The sequence below is a fragment of the Stegastes partitus genome, unplaced genomic scaffold (genome assembly GCF_000690725.1).
Source record: "Stegastes partitus isolate 25-593 unplaced genomic scaffold, Stegastes_partitus-1.0.2 Scaffold41, whole genome shotgun sequence".
NCBI classification, from domain to species: domain Eukaryota; kingdom Metazoa; phylum Chordata; class Actinopteri; family Pomacentridae; genus Stegastes; species Stegastes partitus.
In genome coordinates this window covers 849,900-860,813 of record NW_007577772.1, presented here as the reverse complement: position 1 = coordinate 860,813, position 10,914 = coordinate 849,900, and the positions used below count along the sequence as shown (strand labels likewise).

Genomic DNA, 10,914 nt, shown 5'->3' with positions numbered 1-10,914 from the left:
GAAGCTACAAACTGTAAAATCTGGATTCGTCACACACATCTTCAGCCTGACAGCACAGAAGATCTACACAATCACCACGGACACACAAGGTTACCAATTCAGTGTCAGACTAAATATGAGATATGGTCACAGCGTCTCCTTCTGCGCTTGAGTTACGACGTTGAATAATGGATGAAAAAGTGTTTGTGCAGAACAGGACGATGTCACACTGAAGTTGACCCTCTGGATATAAAACGTCTTTTATGATATCAGACGTTTGTGTAAATTTTTGTCAGAATTATCTTCTGAGTTCCTGAGTTATGACCAAAAAATGCGCTCTGTGAGGTCGCAGCGATGTTCTGAAGGGCAGATTCTAATCTGTTCAACTTTGAGGATGCAATAAAATTCCCTCCAGGCATCCCTGATATTCTTACATGTCCCCGTACACAGAATGTCCTCATATGATGCAGACTGCCTACGGACATAAACATTGAAAAAAAACACAAACACAAACATCAACATATACCCATCAGCCACTTTATTCAATACACCTGTGAAATCTAATGCAATCCAAGGTGACAGCTCTACGATATATTCTACTGCTGCGAAGCATCAGCATTTTCAGTCTTCGTTGTCAAAAGGTTTATTACTGAGCTCATAGTGGGGGGTGGTGGTGGTGTGCTGGACTGCATTAGACTTTAAGGTGCTCCTCATATATTGCCCTCATTTATGTCAATGTGGTGGACAAAATATTAAGAACACTTTAAAGTATAATGCAGTTCAATGCATACCCACTTCCCACTATGATCTCAATAATAACATACACAGTAGAATCATCACCTTTATGGCAACGCTAACGAAAGGTAGGAAACGTAGGTGCTTCATAAAAGCAGAATGAATGGCAGAGCTGTCATATCAGATTGCAGCAGGCGTACCTAATAAAGTGGCCAGTGTGTCCATGTGTGGTCAAAGGTCATTGAGTCGGTCGACTACAGCCTTCGGCAGATTGAAATTCTGTCGATCATCTGTGGCTGATTCTGCCTCTGATACACATTCCTCTGGTACAGTTCAGATTTAAAATGCTTGTTGGCATTACACACACTGGATGCTGCAACCTGCGTCATCGTAACATAACATGTTGTCCACAATGATGATACAGTCGACCATCACTTTTTTTAAATTTTTTTTTATCTTTAAACAGATAAACTGTCAATATCTAATCTATTTTGCTGCCATTTAGAGATTCACCAGATTTTCTATGGATTTTACAGGTGTTTTCATTGGAGGATTCAGGTGGGCATGTGATGAGGTTGGCATGTCTTTATATACAGGACTGTGTTAACTAGAATGAGCTGGATTTGAGGACCTTTGACCACCAAAATCTAAGCAGTTAAGAGTCCAAGCCAAATTTGATGGAACTGCTTGCGGCCGTTTCTGAGATAACCGATCCATGAGAAGGGGACTAAACAACATACTTTCTCATGAAAGAGTATCAATGCTACTGAGACTGTACTTTGAGATAAATGCTCATGTCAGCTTGCTAACATGCTGTTGTTGATCAGATATAATGTTTACTGAGGGGTTCAGTGCCAAACCGAGCCAAAGTTGAGTTTTATGTTTTTTTTAAACAGTGTTTATGGTTGCTAGTTCATGGCAAAGTGGTCCAACCAACAGCCCACTAGTAATGTCATAATGCGACTTTGAAGTTTGGCCCATAATAGTTGTGGCTTGAAAATTTACTGGCAAACTGGGCCAAGCCACAGGAGTTGCTGACCATTATATCGCAGGCGCAGGTAGTTGCACGTGTTTGCGATTCAAAATGGCGGACAGCGCGACCTCAAGCCCCGTGAAAACTCAACTTGTAGGTACAGTAAAGTAAAATAAAATACTTAATTAAGCACCACTAAGCATCTATTTCTACTCCATGGTCCTCAACAGTGTCTCTAGTTCCTTATGATGCAAACTCTTCAATGCTGTTTAGCAAGACAAATCTTGAATCAGTTCTTTTCTCAAAAAGTACAAAATGTGGTTTGGCCCACTTTGGCACTCAGCAAAAGGAAAGGCAAAATTAAAACTTAAATATGTCATCACAGAGTAGCTGTTTCTATCCCTGGACAGTGTTGAAACATCTTTGGATGCATATAATGACTCCAACAACCATCATTTACTTTACAAAACACAAAATCTTGATCCCATTTTTCTCTAAATGTGGTTTGGCCCACTTTGGCACCAACCCCCTCCACTGTTCTCATCATGTAGCATCACTTTGCCCAAGTTTTTTATTACCTTCAGTATGAAAGCTATGTCCTCTGGTCACAGTCACTTTGCTCGATACCTCACTTGAAATCTGAAGCAACCATTTTTAAGGCAGCTCTAAGAATCTGTTACCGTTAGGCTCATTTCTTCTAACTACTGCACTAAGCTGAATTAAAAACTGTGGCACCTGTATTCACTGATGTCCAACACATTTGTTTTCTCCAGCTTGGACCGCTGCATCTCGTTATTCACCTCCCTGAACGAGTCAGCAGTCGGTTTCTAAACACACCAGCAGGACATTAGTCCAGTCCTGCCTGAATTACACCGACTCGTTTATAGATTTCTGTTCTGATTACTTTTAAGTCTCTACATGGCCTGACTCTGCTCTACATCTCACTTTTTTTTTCTTAGTCTGCACTTGTACTCCTCAGATCAAAGAATCAGTTGCTATTAAAGTTTCTTTTTGCTTAAAACAAAAAGGAGAACACGGTTTTGACTGTTTCAGCTCAAATACTGTAGAATAAGCTGCTTTTTTCTGTCAGAACAGCTCAGCCTCAGTGTAAAAACCTGTCAAAACCTTGTACAGACAGGAATTTGTAGATAGTTTTATGTCTTTCCTAATGTTTTATCGTCTTTTTTGAATGTTTTATTGCTGCTCTTTGTATGCAAAGCACCTTGTAACTCTCTGCTATAGAAATAAAGTTATTATTACTATTACTGTATGTATTTTAATTCCGATCCATATCCAAAATCACATCACTAAACTAGCACAGCCACGTACGTGCCACGAGCTGTGTCTTCTCCAAGTGCTTTCTAACGCTGAGAGCTACTTCAAATATTTACTAAACTATGACAACAACATTAAATTATGATGCAACTAAAGTGAAAGATTACCGCAGTCATAAAAGCAGTGTTTGTAGTTGCGTCGGATTGCATTTACAGTGTGAGGGCTGCTGGTTTCCTGGCCACTCAACAATAATTAATGAGAGCCAATTAATATTTAAATTTTCAACAGCATTAGGGAATAATGCTGAAAACCCTGATCTGCAGCTTCTGACGTGTTCGGTATTTCAACGTTATTCCCAAAAAGGAAAAGAGCAAAGCATTGTACAGCCTGGAAACTCAATGTGACTGCAGCATAGAGCGTGAACTGCTTTTTACAGCTTTGATATGTGTGTCTCTTGTTGTATTTACTTCCTGCCTCTGTCTGTTTCTTCCCCTTTTAGTTGCCATAACCTGTTTCACCTGCGTCTTGTGTTCCCTGTATGTTTATAGTCCTGAATTTTCATCTTCCTGTTTTGTCCTCCTTCACCACCCTGCTGGATTAACCTACAAGAGGGCTGCACTACGAAACGAGATTAGCGGGTTAACAAGGTATGTTCAGCCTAAAGTCAGAGTTTTCAGTGTTGTGAACCTGCTAGATCTCCATGGTAACTGATGCTGTGGAGCTAACCTGGTCGGGATCAGGTTATGTTTAGAGTTTTGGATTTAAATCGGCTAGAAAGAGCGTCTCCCTTTAACTAAATCATTTCCTGACAATTCTCTATAAGTGATACAGATTATCAGCTGAGGGACTGGGTTTTATCTGCAAACCTGTTGAGCTGTACTTTAATAAAACATCTGAATGAAGCCATGCAGTTACAGTATTGCACACTGTATGCATCGCGTTGCCATGGAAACCTGACAAGTATTCAGCTGGTTATGCAAGTCGCATAAACATGTTTTCATGTTTGGTCCGTTTACACTACGGTTACTGCAACTGATCGAACACAGATCAGAAAATTGATTGTTTTATTTTTATCTATTAGCGATGCACGATATTAAATTCTCAGGCCGATACCAACATCCGATATTAAGATTTCTGATATCGCTGATAACCGATATTATCAATGTCGATATTCAGTTTTTGTTTACACTGAAAAATGAGTATAAGTAAGCACTGTGAGAACGTGAAAACTATTCAAAAGAAGCCCAAATGAGACCACATAGTCTTCTTTACTACATAACAAAAGTAAAACATATTTAAACATATTTAACGTTCAAGTCCAGAACCACTTCAGTAAAAACATTTGTAAAATAGCAGCAATATCAAATGTAGAGACAAAGGCACTAATGTTAGACAATCATCGGTTTTTCACATCGGCTAAATTTGTTCATCGGACCGATGCTGATATATCGGAAAAAAACACAAACATTGGCCGATACCGACATGGTCACCAATATATTGTGCATCCCTAGTATTCATTACAGAGAATATTCAGTTAATAACATTAATCTCACGTGATGTCCTGCATTATGGGACAGTGTCAGACCTAAATGCACTTCAATACAATATCCTGTTTAAATATATGAAGTTTAAAATTTAACAGCTCTAATGTGGAGCTGTCAGTTCGAAATAAGATCAGTAAAATAAATATATTAACACAAGACTGTCTGTTTTCTACCAGCATTCCTGTATTGCATCATTTGCAGTAGCAGTGCTTCTAATGTTTTAGTCCTTGTTGCTCTCCATTAAAGCAACCTGTTGACTAAAGTCGGTGATGCTCGATAGTTTCATTTTGTGCAGAAGATAAGTCACATGACGCGTTACACAGCTCCTCTCATGTGAATGCAGTCTGAGTTAACAAACGATGATATCGCTGATCTCTGACTTAGCTTTTATCAAGCTGACTTCCACAACTAAAGCGTGAATAAGTCAAACTCGTGTCATAGTACGGCCCTCTGTTCACCCATCTCCTGTTTGGTCTCCCGCCGGTTTCCAGTCTAAGCCCTTCTGTATGTCTCATTTGCTTTTCCAGGTTTATGTTTTGCATTCTGGATTTTAGGTTCTCTTGCTGGACTTGTGATTGGATGAATTACCTTTTTTATAGGCGCATTGATGTTTAAGTTTGGAATTTTCTTGAATAGTTTTGTGTATTGTTGTAGGGACAGTAAAAAAGTAAGTAGCAGAGTTAGCTAGCAGTCCCTGGGCAGGCACAATTCATAAAACAATACAAAACCTTAAAAAGTCCATCTGTGTGATAAAATAAATAAAATCAGTAAATCAGGCTTGTTTAAACACTGCAAAGCTTCCTGAAACTAATGTTTGTAGTGACGGAATTCCACTTTTTCACTGCTTTAACTGAGAATGCAGATTTACCAAAAGCTGTCTTTCTGAACTCTGGTCCTACCTGCACTTACCTCAACTTGTCTAAACTGAGATTTTTTTATTTTTTATTTTTCTCGAATACTGCAGTAATGATTATCTTTTCTATCCAATACTTTGAGGATTTACTTGAAGAGTGAGTGTACAGGTTTGAATGTAGTCAAGCCAACTTGCGACCGGGTTGTCATACAGGATGTAATGCATCTTTCTGTTGCCTGCCAAGTTTGTTTTGATTTGAGTTTCTTTGGTATGGGAACCTGCCAGTCTGGATCCTCCCCTGTTATCCCCTTAAAGGATGTTTATGTGTGTGTTCTAGTTCCTCTAACCCAGTGAGATCTTCTCCCCGGAGTCGGCAGGCAGCAGGAAGACGAGCAGCGCCAGAGTGGAGATCAGGATGCAGGGGATGAGCAGGTTGAGTCCGTAGTAAAGAGTCCGTCTGCGCATCACCACGGTGAAGGTGACGTCCGGGTACGGCTCCTCACAGCATTCGTAGATGTGCTCGTTCTTTCGCCCCGGAACCTCTGCGGGACGTGAGAAAAACACAATCAACTCGGGCAGAATCCCAGTGAAAAGCTGAGGATCATGTGCAACCTCCAGCTTACCGACGAGATCCCACTCTCCGTTGGCGATGTAGTCGGTGATGTCTGCCTCCACCATCTTCAGGTCCAGAGCGTAGCCTCCGTACGTCCAGGAGCCAAACTTCAGCTCGCATTTCTGGACGTCGAAGGGGAACCAGCGCACGTCGATGCTGCATGTGCTCTTGAAGATCCCTGTTGAAAAGGCGGATGAAAGAAAAGACCTGCAGAAAGGCTACCAAATGGATTCGAGAGAGGGGAATGAATGGAGATGATATTTACAGCTCGCATAGGGAGCTTACTCAGCTACTCTGGCATAAAGGAAGCATAAGGGGGATCGAATAATAAATGACAGTGAAGAGGGGTTTTACACTGAGAAGATATGGAGTTGAAGTGCCATTCATCCTATCAAGAAAAAAAATCCAATATGACAATGAAATGAAAGTGGAGGGTGATCCTTCAAGAGGAGAGGCACCAAACTAATTTCCATCCATATTTAAGAAAGACATTGGCAATAAACAAGGTCCGTCCTCTCTCCCGGTGCCACGAGGATGACAAACTCGAGGAGGAAATGAACGGAGATGTGGAGCCGACAAACAGAATGACTCCTATTTACTGCGACGGACCCTCAGCGGCGAAGACAAATGTCAGAAGATTCAAATGATTCTGGCCGTCTGGGTCACAACTGCGTACAGTTTTACTCGTTTAAAAGCAGTCGTGTTTGAGCTCGCGATGAGAGGGGAAGGGGGTTCATGTGGAACAAAGTTGAGAGGCTATTTGCCGGCGAAAGAGACGATCAATCGGAGAGAGATTCAGTGATGGAGCTATTTACGTGGGTATTGATTAAGATGCCGAGGCCAAGCAGGCTTTTGCGTGCTCAGGGGGAAAAAAAAAAAAAAAAAAAGGGGAGTTGAAGAGGAGCCTGCCAAGGAGAGCAAATCAGAGGCGGTGACGGGCCGCTGTCAGTGTTTCCATGCATGCGGTGTCACAGAACGCATCGTATATCTTGTTCGACCACACAGTCTGGCACAAGTGGGTCAGTGGGAGCTTGATTAGGAGAGCATCTGGCGCTAACAGGGTGTGACAGTGATTGATTCACAGGTTTAGAGGATCTGACGTTAAGTTACAGTCGCTGGAATGAAACCATTTTAAAACGCAAAACGATTACAGCTACAGTTCTTGGAGGAGGGAAATAGACTTATTGGCTTTTTTCCCAAGAGCAACATTAGTACCACTCTTAAAAATGAAACCACACCCAGAAACAAGGAGACACAGCTGGTCTGGATCAGTCTGAAGGTAACAAAGGTCACCGCGGAAGACAAATCGGTGGACGGATTAAGTAAACAAGATCAATCACGATACTGAGTGTAACAGGAAGATTTTTTTCTAACCTACTGATGAATGAAAGCTGGGCTCGCTGTGTCACCTTGTTTCAGATTTTTGTGCCAAACTGAAGTAACACCTGCCAGCTGTAGGTTCATATTCAGCATAAAGACATCACAACAGTGTCAGTGTGGTTGTGTAACTCTCAGCACTTACAGATTGCTGCCAAGCTCAAGAGAGAAAAAAACAAATATACTACAATACAGCTGTGGAGTAAAAAAAGGAAACATGATTTTACGAATGGTTTCAGGAAGTAAACCCTCCGAATCCCAACTAATTTCTGATTATTTGCTCCTGTTTATTACTGCAAAATAAAGTCCTGCACCTTCTATAGAACCAACACAACAAGAAAGTTGTACTGCCATTAATCATCCATCCATCCATTATCTGTACACCTTAATCCTCATTAGGGTCATGGGGGGCTGGAGCCTATTCCAGCTGACTTAGGGTGAAGGCAGGGGACACCCTGGACAGGTTACCAGTCTATCACAGGGCTACACTTAGAGACAGACAACCAAGCACACTCACATTCACACCTACGGACAATTTAGAATCACCAATTAACCTCAACATGTTTTTGGACTGTGGGAGGAAGCTGGAGAACCCGGAGAGAACCCACGCTGCACGGGGAGAACATGCAAACTCCACACAGAAAGATCCCGGGTGTCCTCACCAGGATGCGAACCGGCGACCTTCTTGCTGCGAGGCAACGGTGCTAACCACCGAACCACCTTGCAGCCCCCCATTAATCATTAAAAAGAAAAAAACAAAACTAAAGTTGAATTTCTTTGATCATTTCTTTTCTAATTTCTTAACTGAGACATGTAAAATATTGTGATTTTAATAAATCAACGAGACTGTTTATAACAGAGCATCACACACGTTACATCCAACATGACGTTTCTTGACAATTCTTTGTGGTTTTACTGCTTGCGGCTCTGATAAATGGTGTAATTTGGGTGATTTTCGTTGGATAAAACATCCATCTTTAAACCCTCCAGCAGGTTTTGTGGTTTGGAGGGTAAAATCTAAAGCTCTGATTACTGAAAACTCATGAGGAGCTTTTATTGACCCACTAGCTCTTGTTGAAAATCCCCATTGTGTATACTTTATCATCTTTGATGGCACAATAGCAGGAGGCTGCTGCGTTGAATAAAAACGAGTTTCTTTGTATGACACCTTTCAAAACAGATGTTACAAAGTGGTTTACACAAAGACACTAAAGAAAGACGCCTTTTTTAATCTAAACCATTTTTCAATTCAATTTATAGTGTCTTTTCTCTGGACAGATGACTGGAAATCAATACGTGACTGTGGTTTGCATATCATTAGGCCACAATGACACCTCTTCAGTTACTATCTGGCGCGATCCAGAGTGTATTAGTGATGATCTAGAGTTAATATTTGCTCAGTGTTTGCTGTCTTTACTCTGCAACACCACGCCTACGTTCGGGCTCCCTGCTCTGAATTATTAGAACGCCACACCAGAGAACAGTGGCTGTTCAATAACACTCACGTGGGCAGAGATGCAGAGTTTCTGTCCCCTGTGGCTCTCGGCTCTATTAGTTTGACTGTACCGCAGAAATGTCTTGATAACTAAAAAAGTGACTCACTGTACATCTAATGCATCTAATATTTAGTCACACAAACAGCAAATATGGTATTTTTTAGCATTTCTAATAGTGAGCCGACATTGTTTTATAGGGGCTGTTTGCATTTTTGAGTATTTTATTTCTTTTAAAATGATCTTCAATCTGCATGGATCGTATCGAAGGGATTTTGTTCAACAAGAAATACTCAGATGTAAGTTCCGAGTTGCACTACAAGACTTGAAATCTAATTGAAGGATTATCTACACTCACTAAACATTGATCTGTTTCATTTACGGTCGAGCGAAAGTTCTGTTGTTGTTGTTGTTGTCTTTGAAAAAAACAGTGTTTCATCCGTACTCCATGTCTGCACATATTAGATGTAACAAGGTCATGTTTTGTGGGATTTACTTGTGATTTGTGTTTGCGCTGCTACCCACAGGAGGTTTCTTTGATATTAGACAAAAGTGTTTGGTAATATATATATTTCTTTAGAGGAAACAGTGTTCTTCTGCAGCTGAAACAGGCGCTTCTCAGCTCGAGGACAGTACATTTCCAAGAAGCCGACTGCAGCACACTGCTTAATTCACAGCCTTTTATTGTGCAAACAGTGTGATGTTTCAACACGATTGCGTCCAGTGTGCTCCCGTTTCTCTCTGCGGAAACATTTTTTATTGGAGCGCCATGAAAGGCTCGCGGACGGCCGTTTGTCTGCGGCTGCCGTACAGAAAGCAGTCTGTGTACACGAGCCAACTCCGAGCTGAAAAAGACGACATTCAGAGGAGATCTGGAACGAGGAGCAGCAGCTAATGGCCTGGCATCAAGAGCGGATTCACCAGAGTGAGGAGCAGTCGCCATGCAGATGTTCAGTTCGAACTGTGCACGGCTGATACCTGCTTCCACAAGGACACATGGGTTCGGAGGGAGTTTGTACATCGGTTTGAAAAGACCGATAACCAATACATACTTGAAGTAAAAATGAAAACGTTGGTGTCACAATTTCAAATAAACTTTACAAAAACCATTGCAAAACCTTTTGTTGAAGAACCGTTTCTAGATTTTAGAACTTCTCAACATTTATTCTTCACCATTGATACTTGTGACATTTAACAAGTCAAATAGTGCTGTGGATGGTACGTTACTTTACAGAAAGAGAGTCGGTCGCATCAGAGCCGAAGCACAACATTTTGAAAATAATTTGCCTTGTCGGGAATCTCTTATAAAAAAAAAACAACAACAAAGAATGCTAATACTAATAACTGGAAAAATGCTAAATATCCGATCCAATAATCGACCAGGCTGATAAACGGTTGACTCCAGGTTGCTGCTTCATGTAAATCTGGTTCCAAATGAAGCAATTTGATTGTCTGCAGTAGAACAACTTATCCATGTATGTAGGAAAAGAAGTAATATTATAAATTAATTCATTGGTTTTATTGTTATACTGTATTTCAATTGTACTTTTACATTTCTTTTTTGTTCTGCCAGCATCATCTGTGTCCTCATGACACAAAAAGTTGTTATGACCCTGTGGGTCATTCAGAGAATTTTGCTTGTTTTGCTGCATTGCTCTCTCTCCTCAATGTGTGTGTGTGTGTGTGTGTGTGTGCGATTTGTGAATGAGTGAATTAGGAGCAGGTGGTGACCACTGATTGGCTGCCTCGCCTGCTGCCTTGTCTGATTCCTGCCATGCGGTTGGTCAGGAGGCGGGTCCTTCATCTATTTGAACAGCCCGCCAACTGCACTCAGCCTCCTGATCTCTCCAGCCTTGCTACCACAAGGAAACGCCAGCACGCCATTGCTGTCTGTGACTTTGTAAATATTGTAAATAGAATTATCATAGAGCAGTAGGAGGAGGAGGGAGAAGCCTTTTTTGTTGTAACCCTTTTTCTCCTGTTTTGATTTTCATAGGAGGTAGGAGGCAAGATGATTGTCATTTATTTACCTTTTCTTTTGTCAGGGAAGCTTGGGTTAATTTAGAGTATTT

General features: G+C 41.2%; 1 protein-coding gene across 1 annotated transcript in view; it reads right to left on the bottom strand.

Moving 5' to 3' along the window:
- chrna7a (cholinergic receptor, nicotinic, alpha 7a (neuronal)) overlaps positions 1 to 10,914 on the bottom strand; it is a 40,636-nt gene that overhangs the window by 15,052 nt on the left and 14,670 nt on the right. The window contains exons 6-7 of the mRNA XM_008304654.1: positions 5,983 to 6,150; positions 5,707 to 5,901 (exon numbers count right to left, since the gene is read on the bottom strand). Of these exons, the coding sequence (XP_008302876.1) occupies positions 5,707 to 5,901; positions 5,983 to 6,150 (363 nt within the window). The remainder of the gene's footprint in view (positions 1 to 5,706; positions 5,902 to 5,982; positions 6,151 to 10,914) is intronic.